This window comes from Sceloporus occidentalis, unplaced genomic scaffold (genome assembly GCF_023333645.1).
Source record: "Sceloporus occidentalis isolate IW3139 unplaced genomic scaffold, rSceOcc1.0.p SCAF_161, whole genome shotgun sequence".
Taxonomy (NCBI): domain Eukaryota; kingdom Metazoa; phylum Chordata; class Lepidosauria; order Squamata; family Phrynosomatidae; genus Sceloporus; species Sceloporus occidentalis.
Window position 1 is genome coordinate 506,842 of NW_028317141.1, and position 15,790 is coordinate 522,631.

General features: G+C 51.0%; 4 protein-coding genes across 4 annotated transcripts; 2 read left to right on the top strand and 2 right to left on the bottom strand.

Annotated features, from left to right (window-relative positions):
* The first annotated feature begins 179 nt into the window (after positions 1-179).
* On the top strand, positions 180-776 carry LOC149279634 (histone H1.4-like). The gene has a single exon (XM_089501022.1). It carries the CDS (start codon positions 180-182, stop codon positions 774-776), a length of 597 nt encoding a protein of 198 aa, XP_089357148.1.
* A 493-nt stretch (positions 777-1,269) lies between these two features.
* LOC149279635 (histone H3) lies at positions 1,270-1,680 on the bottom strand. The gene has a single exon (XM_089501023.1). It carries the CDS (start codon positions 1,678-1,680, stop codon positions 1,270-1,272), a length of 411 nt encoding a protein of 136 aa, XP_089357149.1.
* Positions 1,681-3,674: 1,994 nt separating this feature from the next.
* On the bottom strand, positions 3,675-4,055 carry LOC149279636 (histone H2B 1.1-like). The gene has a single exon (XM_089501025.1). It carries the CDS (start codon positions 4,053-4,055, stop codon positions 3,675-3,677), a length of 381 nt encoding a protein of 126 aa, XP_089357151.1.
* A 349-nt stretch (positions 4,056-4,404) lies between these two features.
* LOC149279637 (histone H2A type 2-B) lies at positions 4,405-4,797 on the top strand. Its single transcript, XM_089501024.1, has one exon. It carries the CDS (start codon positions 4,405-4,407, stop codon positions 4,795-4,797), a length of 393 nt encoding a protein of 130 aa, XP_089357150.1.
* Positions 4,798-15,790: the final 10,993 nt, after the last annotated feature.

The window sequence follows — 15,790 nt, forward strand, 5'->3', positions numbered from 1 at the left end:
CCCCGGCGATCGGCAGCATGGGGAGGTTTCAGAAACGGCGTCCAATCATAGACTCGCAGGTTACTGCTCATGAACCAATGAATGTGCGGCAGCTCGTCTATAAAAGCCAAACTTCTGGCGGTTTAACCCCGTGTTGACGTGCGATTTCAACTGTTTTGTGGCGGTATCCAGGCATTGAGATGGCCGAGACAGCTCCTTCCCCGGCAGAAACCTCTTCCAAGAAGAAACAGCCGAAGAAGCCGGCAGCTGCAAAAAGCCGTCCTGTGAAGTCCGGTCCCAGTGTCTCCGAGCTTATTGTGAAAGCAGTCTCTGCGTCCAAGGAGCGCAGCGGAGTGTCTCTCGCAGCTCTTAAAAAAGCACTCGCTGCTGGCGGCTACGACGTAGAAAAGAATAACAGCCGCCTGAAGCTCGCTCTCAAGGGTCTGGTGTCTAAAGAGACCCTGATCCAGCTGAAAGGCAGCGGTGCCTCTGGCTCTTTCAAGCTGAACAAGAAGCAGCTGGAGAGCAAAGAGAAGACATCAAAGAAGGAAACTCCCGTAAAGCCTAAAAAAGTAGCCCTTAAGAAGGTTGTGAAGTCGCCCAAGAAAGCCCCTGCAGGAGTGAAGAAAAGCCCGAAAAAGATCAAGAAACCGTTGGCCGCTGCCAAGAGTCCCAAGAAGCCTAAGGTTGTTAAGGCGAAGAAAGCTGGCAAGAGCCCAGCTAAGAAGGCCACAAAGCCCAAGGCAGCCAAAAGCCCCGCAAAGCTCAAGGCTAAGAAGGCAGCCCCCAGAAAGTGAGGAGGGGGCGGGGTTTTGGAGCGCCTCTGGTGTGTGCTTTCCCACTTAGTTCTTCACACAAAAGGTTCTTTTCAGAACCATCATATCCTCCGAAAAAGAAAAAAAGCGTTTAATCACCCGGCCGCGGCTATGTGGGCCACCCGCTGAAGGCCTGGCCCCATACTTGTGCGTGAAGCGTGGGTTGACATTCGGCTAGCGCTCTCTCGCTCGGAGCTCTGTCCGTAACAGAATAGAGATAAGGGGCGGGCTTAAAGATTGTGCTTTGCCGTTACTCGTTATGCCCAGCCGGGGACTCGGCCGCTCAACGGCTCGCTCGGTAGTGGGATAATGGTGTGGGAAATTTCAAGCTTGGGCGCGAGCAACAGGGTTCATTTCGTGCATGCGAAGGGAAACACAAAACACAAGCTCGTTTGAATGACAATGTGGTGGCTCTTAAAAGAGCCTTTGTGGGAGGGTGAGGGGGGAAACAGCGTTCCCCCCACACCACGTTTACTTACGCACGTTCACCTCTGATCCTGCGAGCCAGTTGAATGTCTTTTGGCATGATAGTAACCCGCTTAGCGTGAATAGCGCACAAGTTGGTGTCTTCGAAAAGCCCCACCAGGTAAGCCTCGCTGGCTTCCTGGAGGGCCATAACAGCAGAACTCTGGAAACGTAGATCGGTTTTGAAGTCTTGAGCAATCTCACGGACCAGCCGCTGGAAAGGCAGCTTCCGAATAAGCAACTCCGTAGACTTCTGGTAACGGCGGATTTCCCTTAGAGCTACGGTGCCCGGGCGGTAGCGATGTGGCTTCTTCACGCCCCCGGTAGCTGGAGCGCTTTTCCTCGCAGCTTTGGTCGCCAGCTGCTTCCGAGGAGCCTTTCCTCCGGTGGACTTACGGGCTGTCTGCTTGGTGCGAGCCATGCTGCTGCGTGCCGATTCACCGACGGATACAACGTAACTGTAACGATTCTGTGGCCAACTCAATCACTTTATAGAGTAGCGGTAAATGTGATTGGATACGCTTAATCACGCCCCTCTTTTTCATAGGCTAGGACGATGGATTGAAAAAGCCAGCCTTTGATCAAGAGACTTCGGTGTGGAGCGTTATCTTTTTTTTATTTATTTAAATTAAATGCTCGAATCGGTCATGTATTCGTTAGCTGCGGTTCTTTTTTTATTTATTTCTTCTCCTCTCTTTTGTTCAGCCTCCTACCTAGTGAAACTGTGTACTGGCTGACCGTTAACAGCGATACGGCGACAGCTAAAAGCCCGCCTTTATCTTGGCCGCCGTTTGGCGTTTATTTACAGCGATATGCTGCCACCTAGTGGTAAATGAGGGATCGTCGAAAGCGATCACGTGGAGGTGAGGGAGGCAGAAGCTTAAGGTACTTGATGCAGTAGAGAGGTTTGATTAATAAAGGCTAGGCATCTTTGAAAGCAGATGCGGGCTTGGTGTAGGGAGTGGCGCAAAGGAGGTTGGTTTGAATTGTTCATATCCGGTTTCCTTTGATATTCCTAAATAGCCAATCGGTGTCTGAGGCACGCTTGGAAGCTTCTCCAGCCAACCAACGTGAAGCATATATTCAAATAGCAACGCCCCCTTGAGGCATCATGGTGCGGTTCCCTATCAGGTCCGTCAAGTACGTATAAAAGAAAGCGGGCTGGCCGTCAGCGAGTTTTGTGCTGTGGAACTCGTGGAGTAAACGTGATTATGGCTGGCCGCGGCAAAGGAGGTAAGGGACTCGGAAAAGGTGGCGCAAAGAGGCACAGGAAGGTGCTTCGGGATAACATCAGGGTATCACCAAGCCTGCTATCCGCCGTTTGGCTCGCAGAGGAGGTGTAAAGCGTATCTCTGGGCTGATCTATGAGGAAACCCGCGGTGTGCTCAAAGTGTTTTTGGAGAACGTGATTCGTGACGCAGTCACTTATACTGAGCATGCCAAGAGGAAAACCGTTACCGCTATGGACGTGGTGTATGCCTTGAAACGCCAAGGCCGTACTCTGTACGGTTTCGGAGGTTAAGCTTGTTGACTCGTGACCCTGAAACACCCAACGGCTCTTTTCAGAGCCACCCACACCCTCTCTTAGGCTATGATCATGTTGTCCTTGTGTCTGCCCGTGCTTTTCTATGCACACCTTGAAATAACCAGCTGAACAGTGCCTGGGTCTGGCTATAGATTGAGCTACAGGCAGGATCGGAGTGCTGGGAGTTGGGCCCGTTTGCAGAACATGTGCCGGGATCGGCAGCTGGTGTTCACCAAAGGCTTGCGCGGGGCTCACTTGAATGGGGGCCGGGACGGCCCAGGTTTAATAGGTGCCGTCTGTGGTAGTTATCTGTATTCTGTATGTCCCGGTATGTGGGTGAATTTTATTATGCATTTGCCGTCCCCTCATGTGTTATCCTGTCCGTGTGCCACATGTCCTCCCCACGACACAACCGAGTTATGTATTATTTGGGAATGCCCGTATACTACAGCGCCACCGAGGTTCCTGAAGAGCTGTGTCCTCTACCAGGATCACGCATTGTCCTTTTCAGGACAATAGACCCACGATGTAGCTCAGCTTCGGTTAGCCACAGTGGTAAAGAAGCCCCTTCTCTCTGCAACGCTGGTTCTGTCTGGCGGTGAAGGGGTTAATCTCCGGCGTCCCAGCAGGAGAAATCAGCGATTAGCTGGAATACCCAGTCAGAGTACAGGTCGGTGCCGTCACAGGAGCCCCTTCACCTTGGGCTTCTCTTCCCAAGCAGTCTGGATACCCCAGCTAACCTGGAGGAGTGAGAAGCACATTTCAATGCTCTTCCCAGAGCTAGCATGTCCCCGACAAAAGCGCTAGATCAGTTACATAGCTCTGAGATGGACGATGTGGGTGGCTCTCAAAAGAGCCTTTGTTTAAAAAGTGAAAGAACGAGGAGAACTTTACTTGGCGCTGGTGTACTTAGTAACAGCCTTGGTGCCCTCTGAGACAGCGTGCTTGGCCAGCTCTCCAGGAAGGAGGAGGCGTACAGCAGTCTGAATCTCCCGAGAAGTGATGGTGGAACGCTTGTTGTAGTGGGCTAGGCGTGAAGCTTCCCCGGCAATGCGCTCAAAGATGTCATTGACAAACGAGTTCATGATGCCCATGGCCTTGGAGGAAATGCCAGTGTCGGGATGCACCTGCTTCAGTACCTTGTAGACATAAATCGCGTAGCTTTCCTTTCTGCTCTTCTTGCGCTTTTTCCCATCTTTTTTCTGGGTCTTCGTAACAGCTTTCTTAGAGCCTTTTTTCGGAGCGGGCGCAGATTTGGCTGGATCAGGCATCGCGTCTGCTTTCCTTTCAACACGCAATTCAAGAGACCGTGATTAACACTGAAATTACTGCGCCGGGCCCTTCCCTTTATAGGCACCGCATGCAAATAAGGCCGTTCTGCTGTCTCGCGTCCGATTCGATGAGGTTGTCACATGAGCAGATGCGGCCGCCCATGAACCGCAGTGCCTACACCGATTGGTGTCTCAGACTATTTCCACCCGATTGGCTGTTTTGTAAAGGAACCAATCAGCGACGAAGAGCGTCACGGGGGAAGCTACAAATAACAGGGTAGGTGAGCGGCTTGTCTTCGTAAGGAACTTCACAGTTAACTGACTGATTAGGCGGTTGTTGAGCGAAAGCATGTCTGGCAGAGGAAAACAAGGTGGAAAGGTTCGCGCTAAGGCAAAGACACGTTCTTCCCGTGCTGGTCTGCAGTTCCCTGTCGGCCGTGTGCATAGGCTTCTTCGCAAGGGTAATTATGCCGAGAGAGTAGGCGCCGGCGCACCCGTGTATCTGGCAGCGGTGTTGGAGTATCTGACTGCTGAGATACTGGAGTTGGCTGGTAACGCTGCACGTGACAACAAAAAGACCCGTATCATTCCTCGCCACCTGCAACTCGCCGTTCGTAACGACGAGGAGCTCAATAAGCTGCTCGGAGGAGTCACCATTGCTCAGGGAGGTGTTCTACCCAACATCCAGGCCGTGCTCTTGCCCAAGAAGACAGAGAGCCACAAACCTGCCAAGAGCAAGTGAGTTCAGTAATCGGTAACCGCAGGACACTTAGCAAACATCACCAAAGGCTCTTTTCAGAGCCACCCATAATCTCTGGAACAAGCTATATCTGTCTTGCTATAAACATACTGCAAACTTCTTTAAAGGCAACTGCTTTCCACTGCAGTTTTCCAGCCCGATGTTTAGTTGGTGAGCTTAACGGTGGCTAAACACCATTCATACAAGCTACATCATACACCCTACCGCCCCCCCCCCCCCCGGCCGTTTCTGGGTTAAAATTCGAGGCAATGCTGCCAGCACTTAAATAGATAAATATGGTTCTCAAGAAAGGTGGGTGGGCAAGTGCTACCACACGGTGGCAGCATTGCATAGGAAATTGTGGTTTACCGCAGATTAAAGTGGCAGAAGCCGGGGAATCCCTCAGCTGTGTGATGATCGTGTAGCTGGCAATGGTCTGGGGAGCGTATTAATGAATTTGATAATCACTGTGAGAGAGACCCGTGAGTAGCTCCATTGTACACATCTCCCTTGCCTCTGAAAGCTTAATTGCTAAGAAGGGATTAACCCTTCATATACCCCAAAGTAGTGATGCGAAGTTCAGATCAGTAAAGTGAATCGGATCATTTCGAGTCATTCATTGAAATGATCCGATTCATGATCCGAATCTTCGGGTCACTCAGTGTGACTCATAGGAGTTAGTGTTTCCCCAGTCCCTCCCTGCAGTCAAACTGACGATTGGCCCCGCCCCTTTCATTAGGGTCAATGAACCCTCCTGCCTGTCTGCCTACTCTAGCGATGTCACTGAAAGCAGAGAATCGTTCAGAGATTCGAACCATTCAGAGAATATCACTGACATCATACTTTTATAAATAAATACATTAATAATCTTAACTGCCCCCAGGATTTAGATTCCCCTTAGATTGCCGACCTTTAGATTGTTTTACCTCTAACTGCACCTTTAGTTAACTTTATTAAATTAACCCTCAGTCCTCAGCATTAAATTAACCCTAAACACCCCATTAACCATTACTGCCCCTAAATTAACCCTGAAGCGGCAGTGGGCAACAGACTGGCCGGATAGGAGGGTGGTAACATACTAGGGTGAGCTAAGTAGATGGTGATAGACCAAGGGGTTGATAGACAGGGGGCAGCATGCTAGAGGGCAACATGCATTTGGTTGGTTACTAGGGCAGAACAGGGATGCGGCAGAAGACTGGACACAGCAGACAAGGGACAGGCAGTCATCAGACTGGGGGCATGCAGTAAAGAATAGGCAGGCAGTGGACTGAGAGGGATCATGCAGGAATAAATAGTAAGGCAGCAAAGTAGGGGCAGGTAGTTAGCCATAAATCAAGGAGGAGATAGGCAGGCAAAACCAAACTGAAGAGGTACAAGCAGACAGCATTAGACTGGGTACGGGAAAGTGGCATTAGACCGAGGGAGGTACAGCCAGTCAGCAACAAGAGGGAATAGGAGGGAAAAAGAAAGGCGGGAATATGGTGGGAGCAGGCAGGTGGCAGACTGGGAAAAATATGCAGAAATTAATAACCATGCAGACAGAGTGAAACAGACAAGCAGTGGCAGGACACTGGGAGAGGAACTCACAGGCGACAGAAGAAGGGGACGCAGGTAGGTGAGTCAGGTGACAACAGACAGCGGGACAAGCAGGAAAAGCAACAGAAAGGTAGTGAACAGGCAGCATTAGCAACAGAACAGTGGGCACATACAGGAGGCAACAGACTGGGGGAGGCTGCAAAGGGGTAGCAGCAGATAGATGGAAACCAGGCAGCTGATATTTTACTTTGGTAAGGAAAACTGTCAGAAAGTAGGCGAGAAGCAGAGTGGGGGAAACAGGTAGTTAGTGGAGTGGGAAGGAGGAACAGAAAGGTGTCAGCAGATTAGCAGGGGAACAGGAAGGGGCGAATAGGTAGGCAACAAACCTGGAAGGGATCGCGATTTTTAACCCTGTGCAGGATTACACTTACTAAGCCGCAGAAACACCTAATAATGGTCCAAATTACATGTTTTAAATGCAGCTCCATGTTACTTACGACACTACGCTTATAGGCAGGGGGCACCATACTAGAGGGCAGAAGGCATGTGATAGCTTACTAGGTGGGAACAGTCTTGCTGCAGAGATCTGGGGGAATAGGCAGGAAGAAGACTGGGAAGTGGTAGGAAGCCAGCAGATTGAGGGGGACTCGTAAGAAGAAATAGACAGGCAGCAGAATGAGGGGAAACATGCAGAAATGAATAGGCAGACAGCAAATGGGACGAGGCAGGCAGAAGCAGGCTGGGGAGGAATAGGCAGGCAGCAAAATTGGGGTGGGGTGATTGTTGGAAAGTAAAAGGCACGCATCAGAATGAGGAGGGGTAAGTGGCACCAGGCTGTGGCAAATGTCCAACAACAGACTAGGAAGGGAACAACGGGCAGCAGAGACCTTTACTCTGCTGCCTGCTCCCCGTCTGGGGAGAGAAAGGAATAGGCAGACGGGGAGCAGGCAGCAGAGGAAAGGTGAGAGAATAAGCAAGCAGTAGAGTGAAGAGGAGGGATAAGAGGTAGGCGGCAGCACAAAGTGTAGGAGTGCATTAAGGCGGGGAGCAGGCAAGCAGTAGCAAATTGTGAAAGGAAATAGACAGGTTGCATCAGACTGGGAAGGGTAGTGGAAGTAAAGACAGGAAGCAGCAGACTGGTCTAGTGACAGGCAGGCAGCAAACACGAGTGGTTGAATAGGCAGGTGGCTAAAGACTGTGAAAGTAACAGGCCGGGGCAACTGGAAGGAAGAGTGAAAATGAGAGAATAAGCAAGCAGCAGAGTTAAGAGGAAGGAAAGAGAAAGATGGCAGCACAGAGTGTAGGAGTGCATTTAGGCAGCAAAAGACAAGGGTAACAGGCAGTCAGCAACAGACAGGGGAGGGGGGAAAGGTGGCTAAAGATTGTGGGAAGTAACCGGCAGCCAACAGCAGTTGGTTATAAGTGGAAGCAGGCTGGGTGAACTGGCAGGCAGTAGAATAGGATGGGAAATGTGACGGCCCCGGGTTAATCGGTACCGTCTGTGATAGTTCTTGTTTGTGATACCTGCATTTCCCGGTATATGTTGTAATTATGGTGTGTGCTTTTGTTCCCCTTGTTTGCTACCCTGTCCAGGTACCACATGTCCTGCCCCCTCCCTCCTTACACAGACTACAGTAGAGACCCCCTACTGGGCTGAGTGCTAATACTCAGTCATATGCAAAGGAGGGCAGGATGTAATTCCCTTGTGTCTATTGGATGCAATTCCCTTGTGTCTATTGGACGCAATTCCCTTGTGTGTCTATTGGACGTAACTCAATCCCTTGTACTGTTTAAATACCCCTGTGTTCCCAAATAAAGGGAGTTCCTGTTTTCACCTCAACATGAGTGTTGCCTGATGCTTGGGGTGGGCTGATATGATCCTGTATTGTCCTTTTCAGGACAATAACCACGCTGTGTAGCTAAGCTTCGGCTAGCCACAGCGCCAAGGTAGCTCCGGTGCAGCGAAGCCCACCCTTCTATCTACACCGCTGGTTCTGCCTGGCGCTGAAGGGGTTAATTGTTGGTGTCCCGGCAAGAGGAAGCAACGTTTGGCGGGAGTACCCAGTCGGGGTACAGGTCGGTCTCGTCACAGTTCCCTCCGAAGTTTCCCTCAGGATAGCTGGCGCTCTCTCCGCTCCGCAGTTTTATCCGTTAAAGCGAATGATTAGAGGTCTTGGGGCCGAAACGATCTCAACCTATTCTCAAACTTTAAATGGGTAAGAAGCCCGGCTCGCTGGCCCAGGAGCCGGGCATGGAATGCGAGCGCCTAGTGGGCCACTTTTGGTAAGCAGAACTGGCGCTGCGGGATGAACCGAACGCCGGGTTAAGGCGCCCGATGCCGACGCTCATCAGACCCCAGAAAAGGTGTTGGTTGATATAGACAGCAGGACGGTGGCCATGGAAGTCGGAATCCGCTAAGGAGTTGTCACGGAGCTGGCTAGTCCGACCGACTGCCTCCGCTGTCTTGTGCTCCCTTAGCCTGGGACAACACACTTTCCCCGGTTCCCCAGTCACTAGCCGAGACTCAGTGTAGGGTAAAACCAAACGAAGACTGATTTATTTTAGACACACAGAGCTGGATATATCCAGCAAAACATACATTAACATAAAACAAGATATTGGGACACAAACCGCCCCCTTAATCTGCCTCCCAGAGACAACAGGGGCAGTAACGGGATTAACAATACAATAGGGGGGAGACTGATTTATACAACATTAAACATCAAAGAATGGTGGTCACTCCCTGGTGGCAGATCCTGGCTGTCTGCTGGAGATAATCCCCTCAGCCAGTGATGAGATGATACTGCTGGGGGTAGCCACAGAAGTCTTTACAAACCCAGGGCCCATAGTCAATAGGGAGGAGGCTGGCAGTCAGGCTTCTCCAGTGGCCCCAGTGATGGAGGCTTCCGTCACAGGAGTGTATAACAACTCACCTGCCAAATCAACTAGCCCTGAAAATGGATGGCGCTGGAGCGTCGGGCCCATACCCGGCCGTCGCCGGCACTGAGAGGCCCGGGGGCTAGGCCGCGACGAGTAGGAGGGCCGCCGCGGTGGGCGCGGAAGCCCCGGGCAAGGGCCCGGGTGGAGCCGCCGCAGGTGCAGATCTTGGTGGTAGTAGCAAATATTCAAACAAGGTCTGCCGGCGGAAGGAGCGCGGGCGGCGGCGGCGACTCTGGACGCGCGCCGGGCCCTTCCCGTGGATCGCCCCAGCTGCGGCGCGCGCCTCTCTCCCGGCCCCCCGCCCCCCCGCCCGCCACAAGCGGCCGGCCAGAGGTCAAAAACACAAGTCAGGTGGCAGTCAGTCAAGGGGGCTTAAGGCTGGTTGGGGGGGGGGGCTTAAGGCTGGTCGGGGGGGTTTAAGGCTGGTCGGGGGGGGTTTAGGCTGGTCGGGGGGAGCTTAAGGCTGGTCGGGGGGGACTTAAGGCCGGCGGAGGGCTTAAGGCTGGCAGGCTGGCAGGCAGGCAGGCAGGCAGGCGGGCGGCTTAAGGCTGGCCGGCATCAGTCAGGGTGCTTATGTCCGGCGGCAGTCAATGGAAATTTAATAATCTACCTTGGTGTGGTAGATCATAAAGCACTCATCGATGCAGAGTCCTGGCAAAGAGGGACAGAAAGGGCAGTGGTACCTGGAGTCCTTCCTAAAACCCTTTTTGTAACAGACTCTGCATCTTTTCTGAGGCTTCTGTTTGGCACCAGTGGTAGGGATTGCAGAAGGAAAATGCCTGCCGGTAAGACGCAGGACATTCTCATCCTGCACATGAGGGATTGGCTGCTCAAAGAGGATATCCCTCAGGATTTTGAGCTGGAACACTAGGAAGGTGTAGATCTTTTCAGTGGCACATTTCTTGTACAACACATATGTGTTGTACATGGCAACCTGGGTGAGGTAAATGGCCACCTTTTTGTACCAGGTCTTGGTCTTACGCAGCACCAGGTACGGCTGCAGACACTGGTCAGAAAGATCTACACCCCCCATGTTCTTGTTGTAATCGGTGATGCACTGAGGCTTGAGCCTCTGAGCATCACCTTCCCCACGTACACTGACAGGCACCACCTTCTCGTTGTGTATAGTGGAGAGGATATACACATCCTTCCTGTCAGTGTACCTGAGGGCCAACAGCTCCTGACTGCGCAGAACACTGGTAGTGCCGCGCCTCTGCCTTGGGTAGGTGAGTTTTTTAGGATAACCCTTGCGGGTTGGCCTAACAGTGCCACATGCCGGGGTCTGCTGTAAAAATAAAAAATGAAACAAGTCTGGGCTGGTGTAAACGTTATCCACCCAGAGGTGGTAGCCCTTATTCAAATAGGGGGACAGCAGGTCCCACACTATCTTCCCACTAGTACCCACAGATTGTGGGCAGCCAGGGGGATCAAGGTGACTGTCCTTCCCTTCGTAGATTCTGAAGGAAACAGTATATCCCGTCCCACTCTCGCAAAGTTTATATAACTTTACACCGTACCTCGCTCGCTTGGACGGGATATACTGTTTGAAGTTCAGTCTACCCTTGAATAGGACCAGGGACTCGTCTACAGCCACATTTTTATCGGGGGTATAAATTTCAGGGAATTTACGTGAAAAATAATTAATAATGGGCCTCAATTTATATAAACGGTCAAATTGGGGGTGCTCTCTAGGGGGGCATTGGGAATTGTCAGTAAAATGTAAAAATCTTAGGAGCCCAAAGTACCTGTTCCGGGGCATTATTTGGGAAAAAGCAGGGGTGGATATTATGGGATCTGTGCTCCAATAGGAGCGTATCGTGGGCTTTTTCACAATGCCCATCATAAGGGTCAGGGCCCAAAATCTTCTAATTTCATGGGAGTCAGTGGGGTACCAGGTCTGGCTTCTGTCTCCTTGGTCAGCTGCCTGACACTGGGCTGCATAGAGGTTTGTTTGAGCTGCTAGCAGCTCAAAAAACTCGGGGGCAAACATTAAATGGAAAAATGACTTTGGCTCGCTAGCATCAATGTCACATCTGATGCCAGGAGTCCCAGTAAAAGCAGGGATTACTGGGTCTATCATATTTGGGGGCACCCAATTATATTTAGAGTCAGGCTCTCCACGCCTGGCTTTAGCAGATGGACCCTGGCCATCATCGTCTTCCTCTGACTCGTCATTATCTGACGCACAGCAGGATTCCTCAGATATTGGATCAATATCTGATGCAGTCAGAGTGGCCTCGGCGTCTGACGCGGTCAGAGTGGCCTCGGCGTCTGACGCGGTCAGAGTGGCCTCGGCGTCTGACGCGGTCAGAGTGGCATCGTCATCAGACTGAGTGAGGCAGTCATGAGCCTCCTCAGCGCTGAAGACATGTTGCGCCATTGTACCTACCTGGCCAATTTCTAAAACACTACACTATCCCCAATATATGATGTGGTTTTGCACTAAGCACTGCAGCTCTGCAAAACGAACTCTCTCTCTCTCCTCTCTCTCTCTCTCTCTCTCTCTCTCTCTCTCTCTCTCCCAGTGTCGCACATCCGGCAGTAATGTCACTGACCCGGATGTGGTTCAGTCCCCCAAGGCTAATGACACACCAAGTTGTTACAGGAGATCGGGCAGCAGAAAGCCAGCGACGCTGGCTTCTGCTGCCAGGGGGGGGTCCAGGCTGTCAAACGACAGCCTGTTCTCCCGTGCAGCGGCAGGGATGTGTTCCTGACGCTGCACGAAAGGCTAGACGTCCCGGTACGTCTATAGGGGATTGAAGGGGTTAACATACTCTGCAGCACTGTATATAGTATGTCAGTGTAATTTATTATCCATTATTTAGTTGTCGAACAATACTACTACTCTGAGCCATCACATATAAATGGAACTAAGTTTATTTATTTATATAATACATTGCTGGTATAAATACACATTATGAGGCCAGGAAGCGGTGGGAAGGGGCCCCCTGAGTGGAAGTCCGGATGCTTTGGGAGGGGACCCCCCGAGTGGCAGTCTGGAATCCTTGGGAGGGGGGCCCTGAGTGGCAGTCTGGAATCCTTGGGAGGGGGGCCCCTGAGTGACTGTCAGGAAACTGTGGGTGGGGGTTCCCGAGTGGCTTTCTGGAGGGGCCCCTGAGTGGCAGTCTGGAATCCTTGGGAGGGGGGCCCCTCAGTGACTGTCAGGAAACTGTGGAAGGGGGGCCCCTGAGTGGCAGTCCGGAAGCTGTGGGTGGGGGTTCCCGAGTGGCTTTCTGGAGGGGGGCCGAGTGGCCGTCAGGAAGCTGTGGGAGAGTGGCCCCCGCGTGGCAGTCAATCATCCGAGTCGCAGTCAGGGAGCTGTGTGAGCTTTCTCAATCCGCACGGAGAAGCGTCCCCTCCTGTTACGTGACAATTAAAGGAATGTTCGCAACGTATTTTGTTCGTTCTGAATGTCTTAATTATGCTTGAGAAAAAAAAAAGGTTTTACAACTGCAAAAATAACGTATTTATCTTTATATATTTAATATAAAACAAACACGTACGTATTAACCTAACATTCGGCACCCTCTCCTCGCCGGCATTCATTTATCACAACACCAAGTCAATGAACGCCTGGACAGCTGCCAAACCGCAACCAATCAATACACCGGGACTGCTGCCAAACCGCAACAAGAACACCGGGACTGCTGCCAAACCGCAACAAGAACACCGGGACTGCTGCCAAACCGCAACAAGAACACCGGGACTGCTGCCAAAACCGCAACAAGAACACCGGGACTGCTGCCAAACCGCAACAAGAACACCGGGACTGCTGCCAAAACCATCAAAGTACTCAACAAGAACAACAAGAAACTAAATACCTAAGGAGCGGGACTCGGCTCCCTATTCAAGGCAGGAATCCATTTAAAATGTTATTTAAAAAATATATTAAAAATGTAATTTCACGTCCATCCGCTCTCTCCGTCCTCCAACTTTTTCTTGCCTTGAGCAGATCTGGGATCTCCAGAAGACACAAGAAAGGAAGGGGTTAATCCAAACAGACACTCGGGGGAGGGGCTAGGAGAATGAGAGAGGCAGTAGACGGCTAGATAGTCCCTCCCCTGTCTCCGTATTGGTGCCGGCTGCTGAAGAGGAAGCACCGCCCTCTTCAGTAAGTCTGGTGCCGGCTCCCCCGTCACAAAAATACAGGCTTCGAAGGGCTGATTACAGGGCAGGGGGAGGGGGACACACTAGTCTGCTGCTCTGGGCCCCCAATATTAACGTATAGTCATAAGTCAGTCTGTGTGTTACTATACAGAGGTCAGTCTAAATGATCATAGATCTCACACACACACACACACAACTAACAAGGATCTTTCCTGTTATTGTCCCTTTCTAGTGCTATACACACGCACTCACGTTAAAGAAATAGTATATACATCATTAATACGCAGTGGTGCATGCACACAAACACATTCTCACGCATAACCCTTTCCTCACTGACGTATGCTCACGCGCTAATACACACAAACACACTCTCGCACATAAAACGTCCTGATAAGACAAAACCTAATCTTAATAATTACTTTTATTATTTTGAATAATAAATAAATCCTATAAGTCCTAAGACCGGCAGGCAGCCATGCACTAGCAGTAGAAATACAATTTATTTTAAATTATTTAATTGATTATTATTAGTTAAAAATATTCATAATTTTTTATGTTATTCTTTAATGTATAAATATTAGGCTATTCTTAATATAATAATTAGTAATAATTAATGATTGGGTTATATAAATTTAACATTAAGTTTAAGGGTAAATTAATCTTTAATAGGTGATATCAGGGCCGGCCCAAGGCAAAATGCCGCCTGGGGCGAATTTTAAAATGCCCCCCCCTTATCTACCCTTCCTCTCCCTCCGTCCCTGCTGCCCCCCCCATTATCTACCCTCCCCCCCATATTATCTATCCTCCCCCCATTATCTACCCTTCCTCCCCCCCCTTGTACTTACCTTTCAGCAGTCCTGCAGTGAGTCTCCCTGTTCGGTCTCGGTGCCGGCTTGTAATGCTGAGCGCCGGAAATCTTCCGGCACTCAGCATTACAAGGCGGCACCGAGACCGAACAGGGAGACTCGCCGCAGAGGAGAGAGAGAGAGGGGCGCCGAGCGGGTACTGACAGCTTGGTAAGCGAAAACCACTCAGCGCCCCTTTCTCTCTCTTTTCGCTTTGTTTTTTTTGGGGGGGTGGGGGCTGCACGGTGTAGGAAATTTAACTGCTTTGAATTAGAAGTGTGATGAGACTTTACGCGCAAACGGTAAGTATATTTTCCTTTCAACCTCCCCCTGAATGCAAATCCAGTGATGCCCCAGCGATCGGCAGCATGGGGAGGTTTCAGAAACGGCGTCCAATCATAGACTCGCAGGCTACTGCTCATGAACCAATGAATGTGCGGCAGCTCGTCTATAAAAGCCAAACTTCTGGCGGTTTAACCCCGTGTTTACGTGCGATTGCAAGTCTTTCGTGGCGCGATCCAAGCATTCAGATGGCCGAGACAGCTCCTTCCCCTGCACCTCCGCCGGCAGAAACCTCTGCCAAGAAGAAACAGCCGAAGAAGCCGGCAGCTGCAAAAAGCCGTCCTGTGAAGTCCGGTCCCAGTGTCTCCGAGCTTATTGTGAAAACAGTCTCTGCGTCCAAGGAGCGCAGCGGAGTGTCTCTCGCAGCTCTTAAAAAAGCACTCGCTGCTGGCGGCTACGACGTAGAAAAGAATAACAGCCGCCTGAAGCTCGCTCTCAAGGGTCTGGTGTCTAAAGAGACCCTGATCCAGCTGAAAGGCAGCGGTGCCTCTGGCTCTTTCAAGCTGAACAAGAAGCAGCTGGAGAGCAAAGAGAAGACATCAAAGAAGAAGGAAACTCCCGTAAAGCCTAAAAAAGTAGCCCCTAAGAAGGTTGTGAAGTCGCCCAAGAAACCGTCGCCAAGAGTCCTAAGAAGCCTAAGGTTAAGGCGAAGAAAGCTGTCAAGAGCCCAGCTAAAAAGGTCACAAAGCCCAAGGCAGTCAAAAGCCCCGCAAAGCCCAAGGCTAAAAAGGCAGCCCCCAAAAAGTGAGAAGGGGGGTGTGGGTTTTGGAGCGCCTCTGGTGTGTGCTTTCCCACTTAGTTCTTCACACAAAAGTTTCTTTTTAGAACCATCATATCCTCCGAAAAAGATTTTAAAAAAGCGTTTAATCACCCGGCCGCGGCTATGTGGGCCACCCGCTGAAAGCCTAGCCCCATACTTGTGTGTTAAGCGTGGATTGACATATTCGGAAAGCGGTCTCGCTCGGAGCCCTGTCCGTAACAGAATAGAGATAAGGGGCGGGCTTAAAGATTGTGCTTTGCCGTTACTCGGCCGCTCAACGGCTCGCTCGGTAGTGGGATAATGGTGTGAGATGTTTCAAGCTTGGCCGCGAGCAACAGGGTTCATTTCGTGCATGCGAAGGGAAACACAAAACACAAGCTCGTTTGAATGACAATGTGGTGGCTCTTAAAAGAGCCTTTGTGGGAGGGTGAGGGGGGAAACAGCGTTCCCCCCACACCACGTTTAC

Coding starts and splice junctions, on each gene's coding strand:
- LOC149279636 (XM_089501025.1), bottom strand. CDS start 4,055: ATGCCTGATCCAGCCAAATCTGCGCCCGCTCCGAAAAAAGGCTCTAAG.
- LOC149279637 (XM_089501024.1), top strand. CDS start 4,405: ATGTCTGGCAGAGGAAAACAAGGTGGAAAGGTTCGCGCTAAGGCAAAG.
- LOC149279634 (XM_089501022.1), top strand. CDS start 180: ATGGCCGAGACAGCTCCTTCCCCGGCAGAAACCTCTTCCAAGAAGAAA.
- LOC149279635 (XM_089501023.1), bottom strand. CDS start 1,680: ATGGCTCGCACCAAGCAGACAGCCCGTAAGTCCACCGGAGGAAAGGCT.